The 27,876-nt window shown below is 45.9% G+C and overlaps 1 protein-coding gene across 1 annotated transcript in view; it reads left to right on the forward strand.

Moving 5' to 3' along the window:
* POLR2E (RNA polymerase II, I and III subunit E) overlaps positions 1-27,876 on the forward strand; it is a 34,827-nt gene that overhangs the window by 5,042 nt on the left and 1,909 nt on the right. The window contains exons 2-6 of the mRNA XM_077271335.1: positions 1,485-1,659; positions 1,743-1,858; positions 1,994-2,074; positions 2,761-2,819; positions 7,285-7,363. Coding sequence (XP_077127450.1) covers positions 1,485-1,659; positions 1,743-1,858; positions 1,994-2,074; positions 2,761-2,819; positions 7,285-7,363 — 510 coding nt within the window. The remainder of the gene's footprint in view (positions 1-1,484; positions 1,660-1,742; positions 1,859-1,993; positions 2,075-2,760; positions 2,820-7,284; positions 7,364-27,876) is intronic.

The raw sequence follows: 27,876 nt of genomic DNA on the forward strand, positions 1-27,876 counted from the left end.
CAAGTGACCCCATTTTGGAAACTAGACCTGTCAAGCAATTCATCTAGGGGTGTACTGAGCATTTTTAACCTACAGACGATTCATAAAACTTTATAACATTTAGATGTGAAAACAAAAAAAAATATCCACTGCAGGCTTTTTTTTTCTGGAGAATTGCAATTCTACCAGTCCAGTACCCATACATTTTGTCTCCATACAGTGTAGAGCCCCCATATATTGTTGCGCCCCCGTACTTTGTGCCCAGCTTGTGCTTCTGGTTATACACACCCGTAAATTACATGCCTTCTCTTAGGGTACCGTCACACAGTACCATTTACATCGCTACGACGGCACGATTCGTGACGTCGTAGCATCGTATGATTATCGCTCCAGCGTCGTAGACTGCGGTCACACGTTGCAATCACGGCGCTGGAGCGATGCCGAAGTCCCCGGGTAACCAGGGTAAACATCGGGTTACTAAGCGCAGGGCCGCGCTTAGTAACCCGATGTTTACCCTGGTTACCAGCGTAAACGTAAAAAAAACCAAACAGTACATACTTACATTCCGGTGTCTGTCCCCCGGCGTTCTGCTTCTCTCCACTGTGTAAGCGCCATAGCCGGAAAGCACAGCGGTGACGTCACCGCGTCACCGCTGTGCTCGCTTTCCGGCCGGCAGGCGCTCACAGTGCAGAGAAGCTGAGACGCCGGAGGACAGACACCGGAATGTGAGTATGTACTGTTTGGTTTTTTTACGTTTACGCTGGTAACCACGGTAAACATCGGGTTACTAAGCGCGGCCCTGCGCTTAGTTACCTGATGTTTACCCTGGTTACAAGCGAACACATCGCTGGATCGCTGTCACACACAACGATCCAGCGATGTCAGCGGGTGATCAAGCAACGAAAGAAAGTTCCATACGATCTGCTACGACGTACGATTCTCAGCAGGGTCCCTGATCGCTGCTGCGTGTCAGACACAGCGATATCGTATGGATATCGCTAGAACGTCACGAATCGTACCGTCGTAGCGATCAAAATGGCACTGTGTGACAGTACCCTTACAATAATGCCAAACATGTAGCTGCTTACTGTAGTGTAGGCACAATGGGGCTCAGCAGGGGGAAAATTTGGATTTTGGAGCTCAGAATTCACTGGATTTTATTTTGGTAGTTAAACCAAAACTCTGATGTAAGCGCTCAGCGGAGAGCACAGGATAAATGTGAGCCAAACCTTGTTTCGATTTTTAGGAGGTAGAATGAACTTACAGACAGCAGAACCAGAATAGTTCTTTTTATTTTTGCACTGTTCACGTTAATTTTCTCGTAGAATGATTTTGTGGGAAAAGCTGATGTATATACAAAGCCTTGGCGTTCAGCATATGAAACTTTTTTGACAAGGGTAAATTTGTACTGGTTATTTATTTGCTAAGTAGCCCTTTATTAGAAATGGGGAATAATGGCACAAAAACCTATGTTGCCATTTAGCTTTTTCATTGTTTTTGCTCAGTTGTGCCATGACCGAGGTTACCTTGTGACACAAGATGAATTGGACCAGACCTTAGATGAATTCAAAGCACAGTTTGGTGACAAGCCAAGTGAGGGTCGACCCCGGCGAACTGATCTTACTGTGTTGGTGGCTCACAACGATGATCCCACTGATCAGATGTTCGTATTTTTTCCTGGTAAGTCCAACTGTAATGGGGGGTGTATGTGTAATCACAGGTATTGAGTAATAAATGTAATCTCCATTTCTGTAACATTTCAGAGGAACCAAAAGTTGGAATAAAGACCATCAAAATGTACTGCCAGAGGATGCAGGAAGAGAACATCACCAGAGCCATCATTGTGGTGCAGCAAGGAATGACTCCGTCTGCTAAGCAGGTGCTTCTCCGTTATTATTACTGCAGGTTATAGATGTAATGGTGACGAGAAATCCCGGTTTATCATGTATTACTGGCCAAGCGCGTTACCATCTGCGTATCTCACTAGATCTATGTTAATCTTTTATGCATTTAGTCTCTCGTGGATATGGCTCCCAAATACATCCTTGAGCAGTTCCTGCAACAGGAGCTTCTGATAAACATCACAGAGCATGAGGTAAGTTCAGAAAGCTATCGAAAAAGACTGAAGATAATAAAGATGGAGGTCAGTTTTTATAGTGGACTGTGCAACAGGTATACTGCCTTCTAAAAAGCGTTCACAACTGTTAGGGAATCCCCGCATATGCTGCGACTGTCTAACAAACGGGCAGTCGGCAATCCCTGCATGTGTTGTGGCTGTCTAACAGTCACAAATCATGCATAATATCCTTTTATGGAAGCACCTCAAAAAAGTCAGATCAACACTGACCCCTACAAATCACTCAAACAGGGTTACTGAGCCTTTATTACTCCTTACTGCACAAATTTAGTGAGGAGGATCTTGAATGGTGCTGCAGTTGAGCATGCTTCCCTGCCACTTCGTATCTCTTGGATGACATAGCTGTGTGTTGTAATCTGCTGTTTGCATCAAGGCTATAGATTTCAGGATGGAACGGTAGGGTGCATGCTCATGGGCGTCATCATTCAGGCTCGTCCTCAATATAGGGGACCTGTGTGGAAGAAATCAGACATTCGTCGCCTATCCCATGTATCATTGACATCAGTCCACTAAGGTTTATGTAGACAAGCATTTGTGTCACATATTTCTATATTAACCTCTGTCTTCAAGGCCGTTGAGCACATTGTTGTATGTTATTGCCACTAGCACTACTATCATTTATGCTGTCCTTTAACCTTTTTCAGTTGGTTCCCGAACATGTGGTTATGACAAAGGATGAAGTCACAGAACTACTAGCAAGATAGTATCCTTTATTGATGGGACTGCATCCAAGTTTACTTCAAAAAGCATCAGAGAAAAAAGATACAGCGCTAGGCCTGTTATACACATCTTGATATTTCCGGTACCGCTGTCTGCTCTAACTGTTATCACTTGAATATAACTCTCATCATTCTCCCCTGCTCGCGCTGATCGCTGGCACAGCAGGGGAGAATGATGCAAGCAGTATGCAGTACCTGGCGCTGGGGAACATGGCTAACTGGACATACTGACGTCTGAAAAAGGCCTTACCAACACCAAGTCAGGTAACAAATTGTCTAGCAGGTTGCAGCAGACCCCCATGATAAAGGCGGTGCAAAGTACTGATGGAAGCAGCCACTCGCACACTGTCACAGGTGTGTCAGGTGTGACAGACCGTAATCCTGGGTCTGGCTGTAGAAGGTCATTTTGATTAGCTCTGCCAGCACCTTCTTGATTTTTGCATCTCTGTTATGAAGTAAGGTTCTTCTCCCTCTAGGACCTAGCAGTTGCCTCCACTTTCTGCTGCTAATTAACACACCCTTGCTGATGGTTTAAATACCGTCAGTCTCTTCAGCAAAGTGCTGGTTTTAGCTCAATTTCCCTCAGTCTGGTTGGAAGTACTAGCAGTCGGCTAGTGTCTTCTTGGAGTACTCTTGGAAGATTGCTGGCGTGATATCTGGGGTCTTCTCAAGCTAAGTGCATCCTCTCGTTTGTCCACCCTCTCTGTCTTTAGTTGTAGTGGGGGCTGACTAGTGCTAATCCAGTCCCCTCCCTGTCCAAGACCTATCGCTAGGGTCAGGTAGGGATTAGGTTCCTGCTCGGCAATGGGTGCGGAACCTATTATGGACCTCAGGCGAGACGGTGTATTGTTAGATCTGTCTAGGGGTCTCCACTCCCCCCTTCCCTAGTGTTTGGGCTTCCCTTCCCTCTTCCCATTGTTGTGCACCTTTCTTCTCCCTCACCCAGCTTGACACACACCTACCAATTCTTGGAGGGGTGACTGTGTAGTATTAAACATGCACCCAGATGGAGCTTGCATAGGACGCCAGTTACACAGATACGTGTGATACACAGTGTCCGGCTTACAGCATATTGATGATGCCTATGTTATTAGATCAGGCGGGCTGCCCAGCGCTATGTAAGTGCTCCTAACAAGACAGACGACTCAACTCTAATAGTATGGGCGCCATCAATAGGCTGTAAGCCAGACACTGCATCACACGTATGTGTGACTGGCGTCCTATGCAAGCTCCATCTGGGTGCATGTTTAGCCCCTTAATGACCGTCAATACGTCTTTTAACTGACCTGATATATAAGAGAACAGCAATCCCCATACAGGTGACAATCCAGCAGCTGTCGGCTGTACACTATAGTTGACAACTTGGTGCATTAGCCACGATCAGTGTTGTCACCGTCCATCTGTTTAACCCCTTAGATGCTGCTGTCAATAATGACTATATCATATACATTTTGTGGGGGCTTTCTCTTTATCCCCAATGGCACCCTGAGATCTTGATTATGTGGTCCTGATGTTTGCCATTGCAGTTCATGAGCAAATAGGGGCCTTAAGGTACCTTCACACGAAGCGACGCTGCAGCGATAGCGACAACGATGCCGATCGCTGCAGCGTCGCTGTTTGATCGCTGGAGAGCTGTCACACAGACCGCTCTCCAGCGACCAACGATGCCGAGGTCCCCGGGTAACCAGGGTAAACATCGGGTTGCTAAGCGCAGGGCCGCGCTTAGTAACCCGATGTTTACCCTGGTTACCAGCGTAAAAGTAAAAAAAACAAACAGTACATGCTCACCTGCGCGTCCCCCAGCGTCTGCTTCCTGACACTGACTGAGCTCCGGCCCTAACAGCACAGCGGTGACGTCACCGCTGTGCTTTCACTTTCACTTTAGGGCCGGCGCTCAGTAAGTGTCAGGAAGCAGACGCTGGGGGACGCGCAGGTGAGCATGTACTATTTGTTTTTTTTACTTTTACGCTGGTAACCAGGGTAAACATCGGGTTACTAAGCGCGGCCCTGCGCTTGGTAACCCGATGTTTACCCTGGTTACCAGTGTAAAACATCGCTGGTATCGTTGCTTTTGCTTTCAAACACAACGATACACAGCGATCGGACGACCAAATAAAGTTCTGGACTTTATTCAGCGACCAGCGACATCACAGCAGGATCCTGATCGCTGCTGCGTGTCAAACGAAACGATATCGCTAGCGAGGATGCTGCAACGTCACGGATCGCTAGCGATGTCGTTTCGTGTGAAGGTACCTTTAGACTCTGCCGGCTACACTGACCTTTTAAAAAGTCAGCGACATTTAGGTGGTAAAAATCAACTTTTTCATTCCACTTTGTATTAATTCCTGAAAAGCACCTGAAGGGTTAATAAACTACCTTACAGCAGTTTTCAGTATGTCAGGAGGTGCTGTTTTTTAAATGGTATCAGTTTTGGGGGTTTTCCAATATATAGGGCCCCTAAAGTCACTTCAAACCTGGATAGGCCCCTAAAAAAAAAAATTTTTGTAAATTTCCTTGAAAAATTGAAAAGTTACTGCTACATTTGCAAACCTAAAAAAATTCTAACAAAATAAAATAACATTTTGGAAATGATGCTGATGTAAAGCTGACGTGGTAAATATTATTAATGCTTTTCTGTGGTATGACTATCTGAATTAACCCCTTCGTGACCTTGGGATTTTCCGTTTTTCCGTGTTCGTTTTTCGCTCCCCTCCTTCCCAGAGCCATAACTTTTTTTTATTTTTCCGTCAATTTGGCCATGTGAGGGCTTATTTTTTGCGGGACGAGTTGAACTTTTGAACGACATCATTGGTTTTATATGTCGTGTACTAGAAAATGGGAAAAAAATTCCAAGTGCAGTGAAATTGCAAAAAAAGTGCAGTCCCACACTTGTTTTTTGTTTTGGCTTTTTTGCTTGATTCACTAAATGCTAAAACTGACCTGCCATTATGATTCTCCAGGTCAGTACGTGTTCATAGACACCTAACATGTCTAGGTTATTTTTTACCGAAGTGGTGAAAAAAAATTCCAAACTTTGCTAAAAAAAAAAAAAAATGCGCCATTTTTCATGATCTGGGGTCGGTTGAGGGCTTATTTGAGCTGGCGTTTTTAATGATAGCATTTTGGTGCAGATACGTTCTTTTGATCGCCCGTTATTGCATTTTAATGCAATGTCGCAGCGACCAAAAAAACGTAATTCTGGCGTTTCAAATATTTTTCTCGTTACGCCGTTTAGCGATCAAGTTAATGCTTTTTTTTTATTGATCGAGCGATTCTGAACGCGGCGATACCAAATATTTGTAGGGTTTGATTTTTTTTTTTTTAATTGATTTATTTTGATTGGGGCGAAAGGGGGGTGATTTAAACTTTTATATTTTTTTTTATTTTTTTCACATTTTTTTTAACTTTTTTTTTTAACTTTTGCCATGCTTCTAGAAGCAGGCACAGCACGATCGGCTCTGCTACATAGCAGCGATCTGCTGTTCGTTTTAATGTAGCAGAAAATCAGGTGTGCTGTGAGCGCCAACCACAGGGTGGCGCTCACAGCTGCCGGGGATCAGTAACCATAGAGGTCTCAAGGACCTCTATGGTTACAATGGAGAAGCATCGCCGACCTCTGATCATGTGACGGGGGTTGGCGATGCCGTCATTTCCGGCTGGAAGCGCCGGTTAAATGCTGCTGTCTGCGTTTGACAGCGGCATTTAACTAGTTAATAGTGGCGGGTGAATCGCGATTTCACCCGCCGCTATTGCGGGCACATGTCAGCTGTTCAAAACAGCTGACATGTCCCGGCTTTGATGCGGGCTCACCGCGGAGCCCTGCATCAAAGCAGGGGGTCTGACCTCGGACGTACTATCCCGTCCGAGGGCAGTAAGGGATTAAAGGGATAATTATTCAAAGTTTGAAAATTGCTAATTTTTTTACATTTTTGTGACATTTCTGACTTTTTCTTTTTATAAACACAAAACATATCAAGCTAAATTCACCATTATCATAAAGTATAATGTGTCACGAAAAAACACCCTCAAAATCACTGGAATTTGTTGAAGTATTCCTGAGTTATTACCACATAAAGTAACACTGGTCAGATTATTAAAATTTGGCTCTATCACAAAGGGGTTAATACTACACAGTCAACCCTCCATGAATTGGTAGGTGTGTGAGTAGCTGCTTCCATCAGTGCTTTGCACCTGTGCTGCCCCCGCCTTTATTGTGGAGGCCTGCTACTGCATCTGTCATCTGACTTTGTGTTCCTAAGGCTGCTTCTTTTTCTGGGATCTTCTTGAATTTTTTTTTTTGTCCTTTTTCTGTAAGTTGGTTATATTCACTTCTAACCATATTTTAGATGGTGTTACCACTATTGAATGGTTAGTAATCAAATGTCTGGTACAAAAGTACAGTGTGGATTTTTGTTTTTAATTCTGAAAATTTCTTAACCATTTATTCAGTAAACTCAGAGAATCCCAGCTTCCTCGGATCCAGGCTGGTGATCCAGTTGCAAGATATTTTGGGTTAAAAAGAGGGCAGGTAAGAGATATAGCAGTTTTAGTACATTGCCATAAATCAATTTCCTGTGGATTAGGCCATAAACTTCTGTGTGATGCCGGTTTATTCATAATTCCATAGGAAAGGCACGGTGGCTCAGTGGTTAACACTGGAGCGCTGGAGCCTGGGTTCAAACCCCACCAAGGACAACATCTGCAAGGAGTTTGTATGTTCTCCACGGGTTTGCGTGGGTTTCCTGCCACAATCCAAAGACATACTGATAGGGAATTTAGAGTGTGAGCCCCATCAGGGACAGTGATGATAATGTGTGCAAACTATAAAGCGCTGCAGAATGTTAGTGTTATATAAAGATTATTATTATTATTATTATTATTATTAAAACTTTATATAATGTAACATGATTTAAAAAGAATCTGTAAGCAGCAGCAGGGTAGAATGATGAGTTACATTTAAGTAATGAGAGACAGCAGGCGATGGCTGATGGGACTATTACTCCCATCAGCCTACCCCTGCTGCTGCTAATAACAGGGACAGCAGGAGCTGTGGATGGGAGTATTCATCTACCGCTCCTGCGCTTAAATACGGTAATTTACAAAAAAAAAAAAAAGGCGTGGGTTTCCCCCTATTTTTGATAAAAAATCGGATTGCATTCAGACCAGTGTTATTCTATCATTGTGTGTTCGTCTGCGATTTAAAAATAAAAATAAAAAAATTCCAGATCGGATCGCGATCGGACTGGTAAAAAATCGCAACATGCTGCGATAATAATCGGAAATCTGATCGCATCCAGCAAATAATCGCACAGCACTCAGACCATGCAAGTGCAGTCCAATTTTTACACACCAATGTCCTTTGCAAAGCCGGCAATAGCAGCGGGACCCAACAAAATAGAATAGATATAAACATGTAGGTGACATACATAAGTTCAGTGTGTGTGCAGTGTACTGTACATGGTGTTATTACTAAATACATTTTATCTTCTGAAAAAAAAAATGGTGTGAAGTTTTATTGACCCCTTTCCGACGTTGGGTGTAATAGTGCACCCATGTCAGATTCTTCATGTTTGGTGTGGTGCTGAGCCCGCACCTTTCCAGGCACATGACAGTTGATCTATACAGCTGACATGTGCTCGTAACTGCCGCTGTTGAAATCTCGATCCACCCGCGGATGTTAACTAGTTAAATGCCACAGTCAATCTCTGACAGCAGCATTTAAGTCGCACTTACCGAAAGCGCGTCCTTTATCGTCACATGATCGCGGGTCACCGATGGGTCAGTATGACAACCAGAGGTCTGAAGCAGACCTCTATGGCTGTCATTGCCAGATTGCTATGAGCGCCACCCGGAGGTTGGCGCTTATAGCAAATGAGCATTTCTGCTACACACAGTCTGATCGATCCTATGTATAGCAGAGGCGATCTAAGTAATGCAGCTTCTAGTCTCGCATGGAAACTATTGAAGAATGCAAAAAATAAACAAAGTTTTTAAAAATATAAAAGTTCAAATCACCCCCCCCTTTCGCTCCATTCATAATAAAACAATAAAAAGAAAATCAAATATACACATATTTGGTATCGCCGTGTTCAGAATCACCCATCTATCAATATAAAAAAAGAATTAAGGTACCGTATATACCCGAGTATAAGCCGACCCCCCCCCCCCCTAATTTTGCCACAAAAAACTGGGAAAACTTATTGACTCGAGTATAAGCCTAGGGTGGAAAATGCAGCAGCTACCGGTGAATTTCAAAATTAAAAATAGATGCTCCATACTGTTCATTATGGCCCCATAGATGCTCCACATAAAGCTGTGCCACATATAATGCTCTGCACAGTTCATTATGGCCCCATAGATGCTCCATAGAAAGCTGTGCCATATGCAATGCTCTGCACCTTTGTTTATGGCCCCATAGAAAGCTGTGCCATATACAATGCTCTGCACCTTTGATTATGGCCCCATAGAAAGCTGTGCCATATACAATGCTCTGCACCTTTGATTATGGCCCCATAGATGCTCCATAGAAAGCTGTGCCATATACAATGCTCTGCACCTTTGATTATGGCCCCATAGATGCTCCATAGAAAGCTGTGCCATATACAATGCTCTGCAGCTTTGATTATGGCCCCATAGATAGCTGTGCCATATACAATGCTCTGCACCTTTGATTATGGCCCCATAGATAGCTGTGCCATATATAATGCCCTGCACCTTTGATTATGGCCCCATAGATAGCTGTGCCATATATAATGCTCTGCACCTTTGATTATGGCCCCATAGATGCTCCACATAAAGCTGTGCCATATATATAATGCTCTGCACCGTTGCCCCATAGATACTCCACATAAATCTGTGCAATATACAATGCTGCTGCTGCTGCAATAAAAAAAAACAAAAACACATACTCACCTCTCTTGCTTGCAGCTCCTCAGCGTCCCTTCCCGGCATCTCTCCGCACTGACTGTTCAGGCAGAGGGCGGCGCGCACACTATATGCGTCATCGCGCCCTCTGACCTGCACAGTCAGAACAAGAGGACGCGAAGACAGAGCGGCGCTCGGCGTGTGGAACGCGGACAGGTAACTATGACATACTTACCTGCTCCCGGCTCTCTGGCTCCTTCTCCCGGACAGCTGGTCTCCGGGTGCCGCAGCCTCTTCCTCTGTCAGCGGTCACCGTTACCGCTGATTAGAGGAATGAATTTGCGGCTCCACCCCTATGGGAGTGGAGTCCATATATATTTCTCTAATGAGCGGTCCCATGTGACTGCTGAACAGGGAACGAGCTGCGGCACCGAAGACCGTGTGACAGGCAGGGGGAGCGCCGGGACTAGGTGAGTATGCGACACGCTCTCTCCCCCTCACCCGCCGACCGTGACTCGAGTATAAGCCGAGAGGGGCACTTTCAGCCCAAATATTTGGGCTGAAAATCTCGGCTTATACTCGAGTATATACGGTATATACTCGAGTATAAGCCGAGACCCCTAATTTAGCCACAAAAAACTGGGAAAACTTAATGACTCAAGTATAAGCCTAGGGGGGAAAAGGCAGCAGCTACCGGTAAATGTCAAAAATAAAAATAGATACCAATAAAAGTAAAATTAATTGAGACATCAGTAGGTTAAGTGTTCTTGAATATCCATATTGAATCAGGAGCCCCATATAATGCTCCATACAGTTCACAATGAGCCCCATAAGATGCTCCGTACAAGATATGCCCCATATAATGCTGCACAAATGCTGATTATGGCCTCATAAGATGCTCCATACAGACACTTGCCCCATATAATGCTGCACAAGTGCTGATTATGGCCTCATAAGATGCTCCATACAGACACTTGCCCCATATAATGCTGCACAAATGCTGATTATGGCCTCATAAGATGCTCCATACAGACATTTGCCCCATATAATGCTGCACAAATGCTGATTATGGCCTCATAAGATGCTCCATACAGACATTTGCCCCATATAATGCTGCACAAATGCTGATTATGGCCCCATAAGATAATCCATAGAGATATTTGCCCCATATAACGCTGCACATGGACCCATAAGATGCTCCATAAAGATATTTGCCCCCATATAATGCTGCACATGGCCGCATAAGATGCTCCATAGAGATATTTGCCCCATATAACGCTACACATGGCCCCATAAAATTCTCCATAGAGATATTTGCCCCATATGCTGTTGCTGCGATAAAAAAAAAAAAAAAAATCACATACTCGTCGCTCAGGCCCCCGGCACTTGCTATACTCACCTTTCCCGTTCCACCGCCAAGCGCCGCTGTGTCTTCCGCGTCCTCTGCACTGACTGTTCAGGCAGAGGGTGGCGGGCACACTAATCGCGCCCTCTGACCTGAGCGTCACTGCAGAGGATGCGGAAGATGGAGCGGCGCCGACGGTGGGACAGGTGAATATGCCCCCGTTATACTCACCTGCTCCTGGCGCGGTCCCCGGTTCTTTGGGCGCTGACAGCTTCTTCCTGTATTGAGCGGTCACATGGTACCGCTCATTACAGTAATGAATATGTGGCTCCACCCCTATAACAATAAAAACGTCAGCTCGGTGCACAAAAAGATAAGCCCTCACCCAGGACCAGATCACGAAAAATGGAGATGCTACACGTCTCGGAAAATGACTCCAATTTTTCTGTAACAAATTTTTGAAAAAATTTCGACCACTTACATAAAAAAGAACATGTATATGTTTGGTGTCTGTGATCCCGACATGACCTGGAGAATCATAATGGCAGCATTTGGTGAACATGGTTAAAAAAAAACAAACTGTGGAATTGCACTTTTTTTGCAATTTCACCACACTTGGAATTTATTTCCCATTTTCCAGTACACAATATGTTAAAACAATGGTGTTGTTTTTGCGGGACAAGTTGTACTTTTCTCCTACGCCTCATTGGGGGACACAGGACCATGGGGGTGTTATGCTGCTGCCACTAGGAGGACACTAAGTAGACAGAAAGATTAACTCCTCCTCTGCAGTATACACCCCTTCACTGGATACAATTTCAACCAGTTCTTGCTTAGTGTCTTAGGAGGCACTTGGGTCTTTTTTTCCCAGACCCCAACTTTATTTTAATTTTTGATTTTTTAATTTTATGTAAATTTTTAATTTTTTATATAACGGAGTGAAGGGGGCGACGGGTCCTTTTTTTCATAGGGTCCGCTCTCCCCCGAACCAACAACAGGCGAGCACGGCGAGTATACCTCCCCGTCCCTCTCCTGCGACTTATGGCGCACGAAAAGTTTGCGCCAGGGCAACGGTTCCTCTTTGGTCCCGATTTCCCCCAACCCCCTCCAGGACCCTGCATTACAGCAATGTAATCTGGAGAAGAATGCAGTCCGGAGGGGATGTTGTGCCGCAGCCCCCCTCTGCTACAGCAGCGTGATGCATCAGGGGCCTCTCCATTCCCATCCAGGGTACATGGATTGAGTTCGCATTCTCACAGAAGCGCCTGCAGACCTGTGAGAACCGGGACAATGGCGGCTGTAAGTACCTTCAGGGGATCCTCCCCTGCTCCACCTTAGCGGCAGCGATGCGGTCCGGGTCCCCAGGGAGAGGCACCGCCGACCGGGGGTCGGTGGTGCTCGGCGGCGCTCCGTCACGGCCGTCGCCGCACATGCGGCAGGCCCCCAAAAAATTTAGTCCCCGGCTTCTAGCCGGAGTAGGCCGCAGTGGGAAACATCTCCTCCCTCGGCCGTAGCTCTGCCCCCTACATCGGCGCTTCTCGTCTGGGACGAGAGGCGCCCTCCAAATCTCGGGGGCCATATTTCCTCTCTCCCTGCACGGAGTCCACGCTTCTACAGCGCTCCAAGGAGAACTCCTGGACAAAGAACCGCTATATATCTCTCTCTGGGGACACAGACAGGACCGTGGGTAAGCTGTTTCAAGAAAGCTTAACCCTTTCCCTGCGTATACTGCCCGCTCTGTCCCTAAGGCACTATGTCTCAATCCAAGGAGACAAAAAAGGGTAACAAGAAGCACACAGTGTTTTTCACTGTATGTGCCACTTGCAATGCGGCCCTGCCCCGAGCCCACACTAGCCCTTTGTGTGCAGATTGCGTCTCGCCCTCTGTGCAGCCGCCTCTTGCCGACGCCGGTACCGTCGCCGATGCCGCAGCCGTCGACCTGGTAGAGCCTAGCCCCCCTGAGTGGGCAACCTCTCTGTCACGATCTGTGGCTTCCCTAACCAGGGCAATTAACTCCCTCCGGGGCCCCCCTCCAGGTCGGACCGTGGAGGATTCAGACGACGGTATGGATTCTTCTACCAGCAGGGGGCGTACCCGGTCACTTTCTACCCGGGGCTCCAGAAAACGTGTTCACGTTTCATCCCCTGACCATGAGCTAGCGGGCCCTTCAGTACCTGCAAGCTCTGCTTCCAGGTCCCCTTCCCCAAACTCGGATGACTCTGAATATGAGTCCGACATTTCCTACGTTCAGGACCCCCCCTCCTCCCAAGAGTCTCTCGACTCTCTCATTGAGGCGGTAAACCAGACCCTGAAGGTGACTGAGGACTCCGCATCGGAACCCGAACATGTGGTGTCTTTCAAGAAATCTAAATGTGTTAAAAAGGTTTTTGTCATTCACCCTCACTTTAAGGAGATTGTACAAAAACATAGGGATCGCCCAGATAAACGCTTCATAGGACAAAAGTCCATCGAGGCCAAATACCCTTTTTCTCGGGAATTAGTCAAAGACTGGCTGCAGTCTCCCTCGGTGGACCCTCCTGTGTCACACCTCGCGTCCAAGACCATCCTGTCTCTTTCGGACGGTTCCTCCGTTAAGAATCCCTCCGATCGCCAGATTGATTATCTGGCTCGTTCCGCCTTCGAGGCCACAGGAGTGTCTCTCTTCCCATCCTTCGCCGCCTCTTGGGTGGCTAAGGCTATGGTCTCTTGGACCGAGACTCTTTCTTCTAACACCAGTGATTTACCTCCAGAAGCCAGCATACTGGTTAACCAGATAGCGCAGGCCGGAGACTTCATAGTCAACGCCTCTATGGACGCAGCCAATTGCGCTGCACAGGCAGCCGCCAATGCAATCTCCATCAGAAGAGCCCTGTGGCTCAGGGATTGGCGAGCAGATTCGGCTTCTAAACGTTCTCTAACAGCCCTGCCTTACCAGGCCGGTCGGTTATTTGGAGAAAAATTGGACCAAATGATCTCGGATGCTACCGGAGGGAAAAGTAAATTTCTCCCCCAGCAAAAGCCTACCCGGTCCTTTCGGTACCAGCAGCAACCTCCATTTCGGCCTTTTCGGTCCAATACCAATTGGTCTTCTACATCCTGTACCCCCGCATCAGGACGAGGTTCGCGCGGTGACCGAGGCGCCCAGGTCTCTTACAGACCTAATCGTAACTGGAGACCCAGGCCTAAGCCTCCCGGGTCTAAGGGATCCGCATCCCATGGACCCTCCGTCCAATGACTCCTTGCATCATCCGGTGGACTCCAACAAAGTAGGCGGACTCTTGTTCCGTCAAGCCTGGCTCTCAGTCGTTTCCGACGAGTGGGTCAGAGAACTGGTGTCCACCGGATACAAAATAGAATTTTCCTCCCTCCCCCCTACACGCTTCTTCCAGTCTTGCCCTCAAAGGTCAAAGGCCACAGCGTTTCTCCAGGCAATACGGGCACTACAAAAGGACGGAGTCATCATTCCGGTCCCCCTAGAACAAAGATTCAAGGGTTTCTATTCGAATCTGTTCGTGGTCCCAAAGAAGGACGGATCACTACGTCCGATCCTAGACCTGAAGCTACTAAACAGATTCATAAAAATCCGACACTTCAGGATGGAATCCCTCCGTTCTGTGGTCGCGTCTATGGAAAAGGGAGAATTCCTGGCATCCATAGACATCAAGGATGCCTACCTGCACATACCTATCTTCCCTCCGCATCAGCAGTTCCTTCGCTTCGCCTTTTGCGGGGAACACTTCCAATTTGTGGCCTTGCCCTTCGGTCTCGCCACCGCTCCCAGAGTTTTCACGAAGGTCATGGCGGCTGCCATGGCCATTCTTCATTCCAGGGGAGTGGTGGTAATTCCGTACTTGGACGACCTGCTGATAAAGGGTCCTTCCTACCCAGCGTGCGAAGAGTCCGTCGTTCTCACGGTGGATACTCTTTCTCGCCTGGGATGGAAGATAAACTTCGAAAAATCTTTTCCAATTCCGTCTCAACAAATCTCCTTCCTGGGGATGATACTGGACACTTCCCGCGGTCTGGTCATACTCCCTCAAGACAAGGCTTTGGCCTTGCAGCAGGGAGCCCAGCGTCTTTCTCGTCCAGTATCTCACTCCATTCGCGCCAGCATGCGAGTTCTCGGGCAGATGGTAGCGGCCATGGAAGCGGTCCCATTTGCGCAGTTTCACCTCCGTCCCCTGCAGCATGCGCTACTGTCGGCTTGGGACGGCAACCCTTCCTCCCTCGACCGCCGATTCATCCTGTCCCCTCGGGTCAGGAAGACCCTCAGGTGGTGGACGCTGAAGTCCTCCCTAACCCAGGGAAGGTCTTTTCTCCCAGTACGGTGGCTGGTAGTGACCACCGATGCCAGTCTCATAGGCTGGGGGGCGGTCTTCAACCATCACACAGCCCAGGGGCGGTGGTCCATTCAAGAGTCTCGCCTTGCCATCAATATCCTCGAGATTCGAGCTATCAGGCTAGCATTGCTCCACTTTCACCGGCTTCTGGCAGGTCATCCAGTCAGAATCCAGTCCGACAACGCCACGGCCGTGGCATATATCAACCGTCAGGGCGGAACTCGCAGCAGGACGGCCATGCTCGAGGTGTCTCACATCCTCCATTGGGCGGAGTCGAACCATTCGCCCATCTCGGCGATCCACATTCCAGGTGTGGAAAATTGGGCGGCGGACTTCCTCAGCCGCCAGGGCATCGCCTCCGGAGAATGGTCCCTCCACCCGGAGGTCTTCCAGCAGATTTGCCATCGCTGGGGGACCCCGGATGTGGATCTCATGGCTTCCAGGATGAACAACAAGGTTCCTCAGTTCCTTGCTCGGTCCCTCGACCCACGGGCCCTCGGCGTAGACGCCCTGGTCCTGCCTTGGCGCCAATTCCGCCTCCCGTACATTTTTCCTCCTCTTCCCCTACTACCGAGGGTCATCAAAAAGATCAGGGCAGAGGGGGTGCCAGTGATTCTCGTCGCGCCAGACTGGCCGCGTCGGGCGTGGTACGCCGAACTGGTTCAGCTGGTGGCCGACGTCCCCTGGCATCTTCCAGATCGCGCGGATTTTCTTTCACAAGGCCCGATTTACCACCAGAACTCAAGGGCCCTGTCTTTGACGGCCTGGCCGTTGAGTCCTGGATTCTAGGCCAAGCGGGTTTCTCTCCCAGGGTGTCCTCCACCATGATCAGAGCTAGGAAACCTGTTTCCATGCGTAGTTACCACCGTACCTGGCGAATTTTTTTTTTTCTCATGGTGCGATGCACAGGGACGATCTCCCCTAGTATTTTCTATTCCTTCCATACTGGAGTTTCTTCAGTCCGGACTAGAGTCGGGACTTGCCCTTAGCTCCCTAAAGGGTCAGGTTTCGGCATTGTCAGTCTTTTTCCAGCGGAAGATTGCCAATAGGTTGCCGGTGAAAACTTTCTTCCAGGGAGTTTCCCGTGTGGCGCCTCCCTACAGGTCACCCTTGGATCCGTGGGATCTCAACTTAGTTCTCGGAGCTCTTCAGGAGACTCCCTTCGAACCGCTACAGGACGTTTCCTTGACCTTCCTTTCTTGGAAGGTAGTCTTCCTAGTAGCCGTCACGTCCATCAGAAGGGTCTCGGAGTTGGCTGCGCTCTCCTGCCGTCCTCCCTTTCTAATTTTTCATCCGGACAAGGCGGTATTGAGGACCTCTCCCACCTTTTTGCCCAAGGTCGTCTCCTCTTTCCACCTCAATGAGGAAATTGTTCTGCCTTCGTTCTGCCCGGCACCGGTCCATCGCATCGAAAAGGCTCTACACACCCTTGATGTGGTGAGGGCTCTTCGTCGGTACGTCTCAAGGACGGCTCCCTTCCGCACGTCAGACGTCCTGTTCGTACTTCCAGAGGGGCCCAGGAAGGGTTCTCCTGCTTCGAAAGCCACTCTGGCAAAATGGATTCGGTCAGCCATTCAGGAATCCTATCGTGTCAAAGGTGTTCCTATCCCAGCTGGGATCAAGGCTTATTCTACTCGGTCGGTAGGCGCCTCGTGGGCCATTCGGCACCAGGCATCAGCACAGCAGGTCTGCAAGGCTGCGACGTGGTCCAGTTTGCACACTTTTACCAAGCATTACCACATTCATTCTATCTCTTCTGCAGACGCCGCCCTTGGCAGGCGCATTCTGCAAGCGGCAGTTCCTTAAGCCGTAAGCCAGTGGTACATGGGGTATTAGCATATTGTTCCCCACCCAGGGACTGCTTTTGTACGTCCCATGGTCCTGTGTCCCCCAATGAGGCGTAGGAGAAAAGGAGATTTTTGTTTACTTACCGTAAAATCTTTTTCTCCGAGCCACTCATTGGGGGACACAGCACCCACCCTGTTAGCCTGTTTTGGCTTGTTGTTACTTCTTTGGTTTTGACATAGTTGTCTTTGTTCATGCTCCTACTTCTTTACTACCGAACTGGTTGAAATTGTATCCAGTGAAGGGGTGTATACTGCAGAGGAGGAGTTAATCTTTCTGTCTACTTAGTGTCCTCCTAGTGGCAGCAGCATAACACCCCCATGGTCCTGTGTCCCCCAATGAGTGGCTCGGAGAAAAAGATTTTACGGTAAGTAAACAAAAATCTCCTTTTTGAACAAGTCCTCGCATGACCATGTTGACCAAAAAAATAAAAAGTTATGTCCCTGGGAAGAAGCGGGGCAAAAAAAAAAAACCCAGAAAATCAAAAACTGAAATACCTCTGGTTAAGGGGATGACCATCAGAGGGAAATCGGATAGCTGGGGGCAGATGCTTATGGCCTGGGAAAGGGGTAATACCCATGGAGCTTCCCTGGCTATTAATATCAGCTCACAACTGTATCTGTATACTTCGCCTTTCCTGGTTATTAACCCCTTTCTGACATTGGACGTACTATCCCGTCGAGGTGGGGTGGGCCCGTATGACCACCGACGGGATAGTACGTCCAGCGCGATCGGCCGCGCTCACGGGGGGAGCACGGCCTATCGCGGCCGGGTGTCAGCTGACTATCGCAGCTGACATCCGGCACTATGTGCCAGGAGCGGTCACGGACCGCCCCCGGCACATTAACCCCCACCACACTGCGATCAAACATGATCGCAGTGTTCCGGCGGTACAGGGAAGCATCGCGCAGGGAGGGGGGCTCCCTGCGTGCTTCCCTGAGACCCTCGGAGCAACGCGATGTGATCGCGTTGCTCCGAGCATCTCTTACCTCCTATCCCTGCAGGCCCCGGATCCAAAATGGCCGCGGCGCTGCATCCGGGTCCTGCAGGGACTACTTCCGGGTCCTGAGCAGGCGCTGGTAAGCCTGCAGCGCTGTAAGTCAGATCGCTGATCTGCCAGAGTGCTGTGCAAACTATCAGATCAGCGATCTGTGATGTCCCCCCCGGGACAAAGTAAAAAAGTTAAAAAAAAAAAAAAAATTCCACATGTGTTAAAAAAAAAATAAAAAAAATTCCTAAATAAAGAAAAAAAAAAAAAAAAAAAAAAAAAAAAAAAAATATATATATATATATATATATATATATATATATATATATATATATATATATATATATATATATATATATATATATATATATATTATTCCCATAAATACATTTCTTTATCTAAAAAAAAAAAAACAATAAAAGTACACATATTTAGTATCGTCGCGTCCGTAACGACCCAACCTATAAAACTCCCACTAGTTAACCCCTTCAGTGAACACCGTAAGGAAGAAAAAAAAAAGAGGCAAAAAACAACGCTTTATTATCATACTGCCGAACAAAAAGTGGAATAACGCGATCAAAAAGACAGATATAAATAACCATGGTACCGCTAAAAACGTCATCTTGTCCCGCTGAAAACGAGCCGCCAAACAGAATCATAAGCAAAATAATAAAAAAGTTATAGTCCTCAGGATAAAGCGATGCCAAAATAATTATTTTTTCTATAAAATAGCTTTTATCATATAAAAGCGCCAAAACATAAAAAAAAAGATATAAATGAGGTATCGCTGTAATCGTACTGACCCGACGAATAAAACTGCTTTATCCATTTTACCAAACGTGGAACGGTATAAACGCCTCCCCCAAAAGAAATTCATGAATAGCTGGTTTTTGGTCATTCTGCCTCACAAAAATCGGAATAAAAAGCGATCAAAAACTGTCACGTGTCCGAAAATGTTACCAATAAAAACGTCAACTCGACCCGCAAAAAACAAGACCTCACATGACTCTGTGGACCAAAATATGGAAAAATTATAGGTCTCAAAATGTGGAGACACAAAAACGTTTTTGCTATAAAAAGCGTCTTTTAGTGTGTGACAGCTGCCAATCATAAAAATCCGATATAAAAAACGCTATAAAAGTAAATCAAACCCCCCTTCATCACCCCCTTAGTTAGGGAAAAATAATAAAATTAAAAAAATGTATTTATTTCCATTTTCCCATTAGGGCTAGGGTTAGGGTTGGGGCTAAAGTTAGGGTTTGGATTACATTTACGGTTGGGATTAGGGTTGGGATTAGAGTTAGGGGTGTGTCAGGGTTAGGGGTGGGGTGTGGTTAGGGTTACCGTTGGGATTAGGGTTAGGGGTGTGTTTGGATTAGGGTTTCAGGTAGAATTGGGGAGTTTCCACTGTTCAGGCACATCAGGGGCTCTCCAAACGCGACATGGCGTCCGATCTCAATTCCAGCCAATTCTGCGTTGAAAAAGTAAAACAGTGCTCCTTCCCGTGCGCCCAAACAGGGGTTTACCCCAACTTATGGGGTATCAGCGTACTCGGGACAAATTGGACAACAACTTTTGAGGTCCAAGTTCTCTTGTTATCCTTGGGAAAATAAAAATTTTGGGGGCTAAAAATCATTTTTGTAGGGAAAAAAAAAAAGATTTTTAATTTTCACGGCTCTGCGTTGTAAACTGTAGTGAAAAACTTGGGGGTTCAAAGTTCTCACAACACATCTAGATAAGTTCCTTGGGAGGTCTAGTTTCCAATATGGGGTCACTTGTGGGGGGTTTGTACTGTTTGGGTACATCAGGGGCTCTGCAAATGCAACGTGACACCTGCAGACCAATCCATCTAAGTCTGCATTCCAAATGGCGCTCCTTCCCTTCCGAGCTCTGCCATGCGCCCAAACAGTGGTTCCCCCCCACATGTGGGGTATCAGCGTACTCAGGACAACTTGGACAACAACTATTGGGGTCCAATTTATCCTGTTACCCTTGTGAAAATACAAAACTGGGGGCAAAAAAATCATTTTTGTGAAAGAAAAACAAAATTTGTATTTTCACGGCTCTGCGTTATAAACTGTAGTGAAACACTTGGGGGTTCAAAGCTCTCAAAACACATCTAGATAAGTTCCTTAGGGGGTCTACTTTCCAAAATGGTGTCACTTGTGGTTTTTTTTTTAATGTTTAGGCACATCAGGGGCTCTCCAAACGCGACGTGGTGTCCCATCTCAATTCCAGTCAATTTTGCATTGAAAAGTCAAACAGCGCTCCTTCCCTTCCGAGCTCTGCCATGCGCCCAAACAGTCGTTTACCCCCAAATATGGGGTTCAGCGTACTCAGGACAAATTGCACAACAACTTTTGGGGTCCAATTTCTTCTCTTACCCTTGGGAAAATAAAAAAATGGGGGCGAAAAATCATTTTTGTGAAAAAATATGATTTTTTATTTTTACGGCTCTGCATTATAAACTTCTGTGAAGCACTTGGTGGGTCAAAGTACTCACCACACATCTAGATAAGTTCCTTAGGGGGTCTACTTTCCAAAATGGTGTTACTTGTGGGGGGTTTCAATGTTTAGGCACATCAGGGGCTCTCCAAGCGCAACATGGCATCCCATCTCAATTCCAGCCAATTTTGCATTGAAAAGTAAAATGGCGCTCCTTTCATTCCAAGCTCTGCCATGCGCCCAAACAGTGGTTTACCCCCACATATGGGGTTTCAGCGTACTCAGGACAAGTTGTACAACAACATTTGGGGTCCATTTTCTCCTGTTACCCTTGGTAAAATAAAACAAATTGGAGCTGAAATAAATTTTGTGTGAAAAAAAGTTAAATGTTCATTTTTATTTAAACATTCCAAAAATTCCTGTGAAACACCTGAAGGGTTAATAGACTTCTTGAATGTGGTTTTGAGCACCTTGAGGGGTGCAGTTTTTAGAATGGTGTCACACTTGGGTATTTCTATCATATAGACCCCTCAAAATGACTTCAAATGAGATGTGGTCCCTAAAAAAAAATGGTGTTGTAAAAATGAGAAATTTCTGGTCAACTTTTAACCCTTATAACCCCTAACAAAAAAAATTTTGTTTCCAAAATTGTGCTGATGTAAAGTAGACATGTGGGAAATGTTACTTATTAAGTATTTTGCGTGACATATCTCTGTGATTTAAGGGCATAAAAATTCAAAGTTGGAAAATTGCGAAATTTTCACAATTTTCGACATCTCCATTTTTTTCACAAATAAATGCAGGTAATATCAAATAAATTTTACCACTATCATGAAATACAATATGTCACGAGAAAACAACGTCAGAATCACCGGGATCCGTTGGTCTTCAAGAGTTATAACCTCATAAAGGGACAGTGGTCAGAATTGTAAAAATTGGCCTGGTCACTAACGTGCAAACCACCCTTGGGGGTAAAGGGGTTAAAATGGGGACCCCCCCCCCCAAAAAAAAAAAAAAAAAAGTATGTAGGTTCTCCCTATATTCAATAACCAGCAAGGGCTAGGCAGACATATATTATTAAAGGGAACCTGTCACCCCGTTTTTTCCGTATGAGATAAAAATACTGTTAAATAGGGCCTGAGCTGTGCATTACAATAGTGTATTTTGTGAACCCCGATTCCCCACCTATGCTGCCGAAATACGTTACCAAAGTAGCCGTTTTCGCCTGTCAATCAGGCTGGTCTGGTCAGATGGGCGTGGTGTCTTCCCCCAGATCTTGCTTAGTTTTCCGTTGGTGGCGTAGTGGTGTGCGCATGCCCAAGTCCAGAATCCACTGCACAGGGGAAGGAAAAGCGCAATCTGCGCTATTCCCCTGGTGATCGGTGGGGGCAGCCATCTTCCTGTGGCCGCGCGTGCGCAGATCGAGCGCTCTGCTGCCCGGGGCTTCAGGAAAATGGCCGCGGGATGCCGCGCGTGCGCAGATGGAGATCGCGGCGGCCATTTTCCTGAAGCAGAGATGCGAACTCTTTAACAATATTTTTATCTTATAGTATTTTTATCTCATACGGAAAAAACGGGGTGACAGGTTCCCTTTAATAGCCTAGAAAGAGGCCTTGGAGATTTGGACCACCCTCCGAGACTAAAAACACCAGCTCTCGGCTGCTACAGAAATGTTGCATCCATAAGATGCGCCAAATCTGGTGCATAGCCTCACTCTTCCCACTTGTGTGGTGCAATGGCTGGTGGGTTGATGTCACTTTTGTATTGTCAGGTGACATCAAGCCCAGAGGCTAGTAATGTAAAGGCATCTATAAGGCTCCCTAATTACTAACCTCATAGTGATATTGTATAAAAAGCGCACACACACAGAATAAAGTACTCTTAATTGAAAGAATCGCATACTCCTTTAATGAAGCAATACAAAGGTGACATCAACCACCCCAACTATCGTCCCACTTGCCACCGCACCAGGGCAAGTGGGAAGAGCGAGGCTAAGTACCATATTTAGCTCAGGTTATGGATGTGCCATTTCTGGGGTGGCTGAGAGCTGATGTTTTTAGTCTTGAAGGGTGGCCAATATCCATGGAGGGGGCACCATTTTAATAAACAGGAAAGTCTTACAGCTATGAGCTGATAATAGCCTGGGAAGCTCCATGAGTATTATCCCCTTCCTAGGCTATAAACCTCTGTCATATGTCACTAACATCTTTATATCTTTCTACTATATACAGCTCTGGCTAAAATCAAGAGACCACTGCACAGTTTTCTAAAAATCACCATCTCTACATGTCTGACAGCCATTCCATTCCAGTGTCCATTGAATTAATTTGATTGAAATAATAACTTTTAACCATGTCAAAGGAGTTGAAAAGAAAAGTTTTGAGTGAGGAAAAGAAAAGCTCAATTCTGGCTTTACTAGCAGAGGAATACATTGAGCATCATGTTGCCTCCATCCTTAAAATTTCTAAGACTGCAGTCCATTACAACAAGGTCAAGCAGCAGACATTGGGGACAACAAAGCTACAAGACCGGCAGAGGGCGAAAGCGAGACACTCCACTGACTGGCATGACCGTCATCTTATTCGAATGTCACTCGGCAACCGCAGGATGACATCAAGTGACCTACAAAAGGAATGGCAAATGGCAGCTGGGGTGAAGTGCACGTTAAGAACAGTTCTTAACAGGCTCCTAGAGGCAGGACTCAAGTCATGTAAAGCTAGAAAAAAAAGAATTTAATCAATGAGAAGCAAAGGAGAGTCAGGCTGAAGTTTGCCCAAGACCATAAGGATTTGACCATAGAGGACTGGAGTAAGGTAATCTTCTCTTATGAGTCTAATTTTCAGCTTTGTCCAACACCTGGTCGTCTAATGATTAGACGGAGACCTGGAGAGGCGTACAAGCCACAGTGTCTTGCACCCACAGTGAAATTTGGTGGAGGATCGGTGATGATCTGGGGATGCTTCAGCAAGGCTGGAATTGGGCAGGTTGTTCTTTGCGAAGGCCATATGAATCAAGCCGCATACAGGGTTATACTTGAAAAACAGTTGCTTCCTTCTGCTCAGGCAATGTTCCCCAACTCTGAGGACTGGTTTTTCCAGCAGGACAATGCCCCTTGCCACACAGCTAGGTTAATCAAGGTGTGGATAAAGGAGCAACACATCAAGACCTTGTCATGACCAGCCCAATCTCCAGACCTGAACCCCATTGAAAACCTCTGGAATGTAATCAAAAGGAAGATGGATAGTCACAAGCCAGCAAACAAAGAAGAACTCCTTACATTTTTGTGCCAGGAGCAGTATGAAAGACTGGTGGAAAGCATGCCAAGACACTTGACAGCTGTGATTAAAAATCATGGTTATTCCACAAAATATTGATTTCTGATCTCTTCCTGAGTTAAAACATTATTGTTGTTTCTGAATGATTATGAACTTGTTTTCTTTGCATTATTTGAGGTTTGAAAGCTCTGTTTCTCTTTTATTATATTGTCGATTTCTCATTTGCTGCAAATAAATACAACATTTTTAGCTTTAAATTTTGGAGACATGTTGTCAGTAGTTTATAGAATAAAACAACAATGTACATTTTACTCAAAAGATATACCTATAAAGAGAAAAATCAGAGAAACTGAAAATTTTGCAGTGGTCTCTTAATTTTTGTCAGAGCTGTATATATTTCTACTTTCTTTGTTCTCGCTGTGATTTTACTGTATGCTGTGGATGAATTGCCGGCTTTTCAAAAGACATGGGGAATCCCACACCTTTTTATTTCCAAAAGGAATTTATTTAATACATAAAAAAATAATGTACAGTAAACTGCACACAAAGTGCTGATTATATATCTCCCTCACATTTACCGTATATACTAAAGTATAAGCCGAGATTTTCAGCCCATTTTTTGGGGCTGAAAGTCCCCCTCTCGGCTTATACTTGAGTCATACCCAGGGGTCGGCAGGGGAGGGGGGAGCGGAGGCTGTCTAATTATACTCCCCTACTCCTTGCGCTGTCCCTGCAGGTCCCTGGCTTCCCCGGCGCCTGCAGCTTCCTGTACTGAGCGGTCACATGGTACCGCTCATTACTGTAATGAATATGCGGCTCCACCTCTCATAGGGGTGGAGCTTGCAGCTCCACCTCCCATAGGGGTGGAGCTGCATATTCATTACTGTAATGAGCGGTAACAGTGACCGCTCAGTACAGGAAGAAGCTGCGGCGTCGGGAAGCCAGGGACTGCACAGCGCCAGGAGCAGGTTAGTATAATGGGGAGGGGGAGCGCTGTGCGATATTCACCTGCTCCTCGTTCCGGCGCCGCTCCGTCTTCAGCTTCTTCTGCAGTGACACTAAGGTCAGAGGGCGCGGTGACGTGGTTAGTGCACGCCCTCTGCCTGAACGTTAGTGCAGAAGACGCTGAAGATGGAGCGGCGCCCGGAACGAGGAGCAGGTGAATATTGAAAGTGCCGGGGGCCTGAGCGACAGAGAGGTGAGTATGTGATTTTTTTTTTTTTTTTTTATCGCAGCAACAGCAAATGGGGCAAGTGTCTGTATGGAGCATCTTATGGGGCCATGACGTTTGTGCAGCACTATATGGGGCAAGTGTCTGTATGGGGCCATAATCAACGTTTGTGCAGCACTATATGGGGCAAGTGTCTGTATGGGGCCATAATCAACGTTTGTGCAGCACTATATGGGGCAAGTGTCTGTATGGGGCCATAATCAACGTTTGTGCAGCACTTTATGGGGCAAGTGTCTGTATGGGGCCATAATCAACGTTTGTGCAGCACTATATGGGGCAAGTGTCTGTATGGGGCCATAACGTTTGTGCAGCATTATATGAGGCAAGTGTCTGTATGGAGCATCTTGTGGGGCCACAATCAGCATTTGTGGAGCATTATATGGGGCAAATGTCTGTATGGAGCATCTTATGGGGCCATAATCAACATTTATGCAGCATTATATGGGGCATATTTTAATATGGAGCATCTTATGGAGTCCATCATAAACTGTATGGAGCATTACAGGTCCTTCTCAAAAAATTAGCATATAGTGTTAAATTTCATTATTTACCATAATGTAATGATTACAATTAAACTTTCATATATTATAGATTCATTATCCACCAACTGAAATTTGTCAGGTCTTTTATTGTTTTAATACTGATGATTTTGGCATACAACTCCTGATAACCCAAAAAACCTGTCTCAATAAATTAGCATATCAAGAAAAGGTCCTCTAAACGACCTATTACCCTAATCTTCTGAATCAACTAATTAACTCTAAACACATGCAAAAGATACCTGAGGCTTTTAAAAACTCCCTGCCTGGTTCATTACTCAAAACCCCCATCATGGGTAAGACTAGCGACCTGACAGATGTCAAGAAGGCCATCATTGACACCCTCAAGCAAGAGGGTAAGACCCAAAAAGAAATTTCTCAACAAATAGGCTGTTCCCAGAGTGCTGTATCAAGGCACCTCAATGGTAAGTCTGTTGGAAGGAAACAATGTGGCAGAAAACGCTGTACAACGAGAAGAGGTGACCGGACCCTGAGGAAGATTGTGGAGAAGGACCGATTCCAGACCTTGGGGAACCTGAGGAAGCAGTGGACTGAGTCTGGTGTGGAAACATCCAGAGCCACCGTGCACAGGCGTGTGCAGGAAATGGGCTACAGGTGCCGCATTCCCCAGGTAAAGCCACTTTTGAACCATAAACAGCGGCACTGGACTGTTGCTAAGTGGTCCCAAGTACTTTTTTCTGATGAAAGCAAATTTTGCATGTCATTCGGAAATCAAGGTGCCAGAGTCTGGAGGAAGACTGGGGAGAAGGACATGCCAAAATGCCTGAAGTCCAGTGTCAAGTACCCACAGTCAGTGATGGTGTGGGGTGCCATGTCAGCTGCTGGTGTTGGTCCACTGTGTTTCATCAAGGGCAGGGTCAATGCAGCTAGCTATCAGGAGATTTTGGAGCACTTCATGCTTCCATCGGCTGAAATGCTTTATGGAGATGAAGATTTCATTTTTCAGCACGACCTGGCACCTGCTCACAGTGCCAAAACCACTGGTAAATGGTTTACTGACCATGGTATTACTGTGCTCAATTGGCCTGCCAACTCTCCTGACCTGAACTCCATAGAGAATCTGTGGGATATTGTGAAGAGAAAGTTGAGAGACGCCAGACCCAACACTCTGGATGAGCTTAAGGCCGCTATTGAAGCATCCTGGGCCTCCATAACATCTCAGCAGTGTCACAGGCTGATTGCCTCCATGCCACGCCGCATTGAAGCAGTCATTTCTGCCAAAGGATTCCCGACCAAGTATTGAGTGCATAACTGAACATTATTATTTGATTGTTTTTTGGTTTGTTATTAAAAAACACTTTTATTTGATTGGACGGGTGAAATATGCTAATTTATTGAGACAGGTTTTTTGGGTTATCAGGAGTTGTAGGCCAAAATCATCAGTATTAAAACAATAAAAGACCTGACAAATTTCAGTTGGTGGATAATGAATCTATAATATATGAAAGTTTAATTGTAATCATTACATTATGGTAAATAATGAAATTTAACACTATATGCTAATTTTTTGAGAAGGACCTGTATATGGGGTGTATTTTGTATGGAGCATCTTATGGGGCCCATCATAAACTGTTTGGAGCATTATATGGGGTGTATTTTGTATGGAGCATCTTATGGGGCCCATCATGAACTGTATGGAGCATTATATGGGGCTCCTGATTCAATATGGATATTCAAAAACACTTAACCTACTGATGTCTCAATTAATTTTACTTTTATTGGTATCTATTTTTACTTTTGACATTTACCAGTATCTGCTGCATTTCGCACTCTAGGCTTTTACTCGAGTCATTAAGTTTTCCCAGTTTTTTGTTACAAAATTAGGGGGGTCGGCTTATACTCGGGTCGGCTTATTCTCAAGTATATACGGTATATCTATCTCTCGAATATTTCCTTTAAAAATGATGTGTAAATGATATAGAGCAATTCTCTATGTAAAAGCTGATGTTAAAATCGGATGTAAATTGGATGCTAGGTGTTGAGTCGGACTGTACTTGCATATAAAACGCATGACACTTGTCCAACTTTTCAGGAACCAAATCGAACCGATTTTCGAATCTCTAGTGTGTCTCCGGCCTTATACATGTAATCTGGGATTTGATGAATTAGAATCAGTGAGATGTGATTCGGATTATTGGGGTGAACTAT

Source organism: Ranitomeya variabilis, chromosome 1 (genome assembly GCF_051348905.1).
Source record: "Ranitomeya variabilis isolate aRanVar5 chromosome 1, aRanVar5.hap1, whole genome shotgun sequence".
NCBI classification, from domain to species: Eukaryota; Metazoa; Chordata; class Amphibia; order Anura; family Dendrobatidae; genus Ranitomeya; species Ranitomeya variabilis.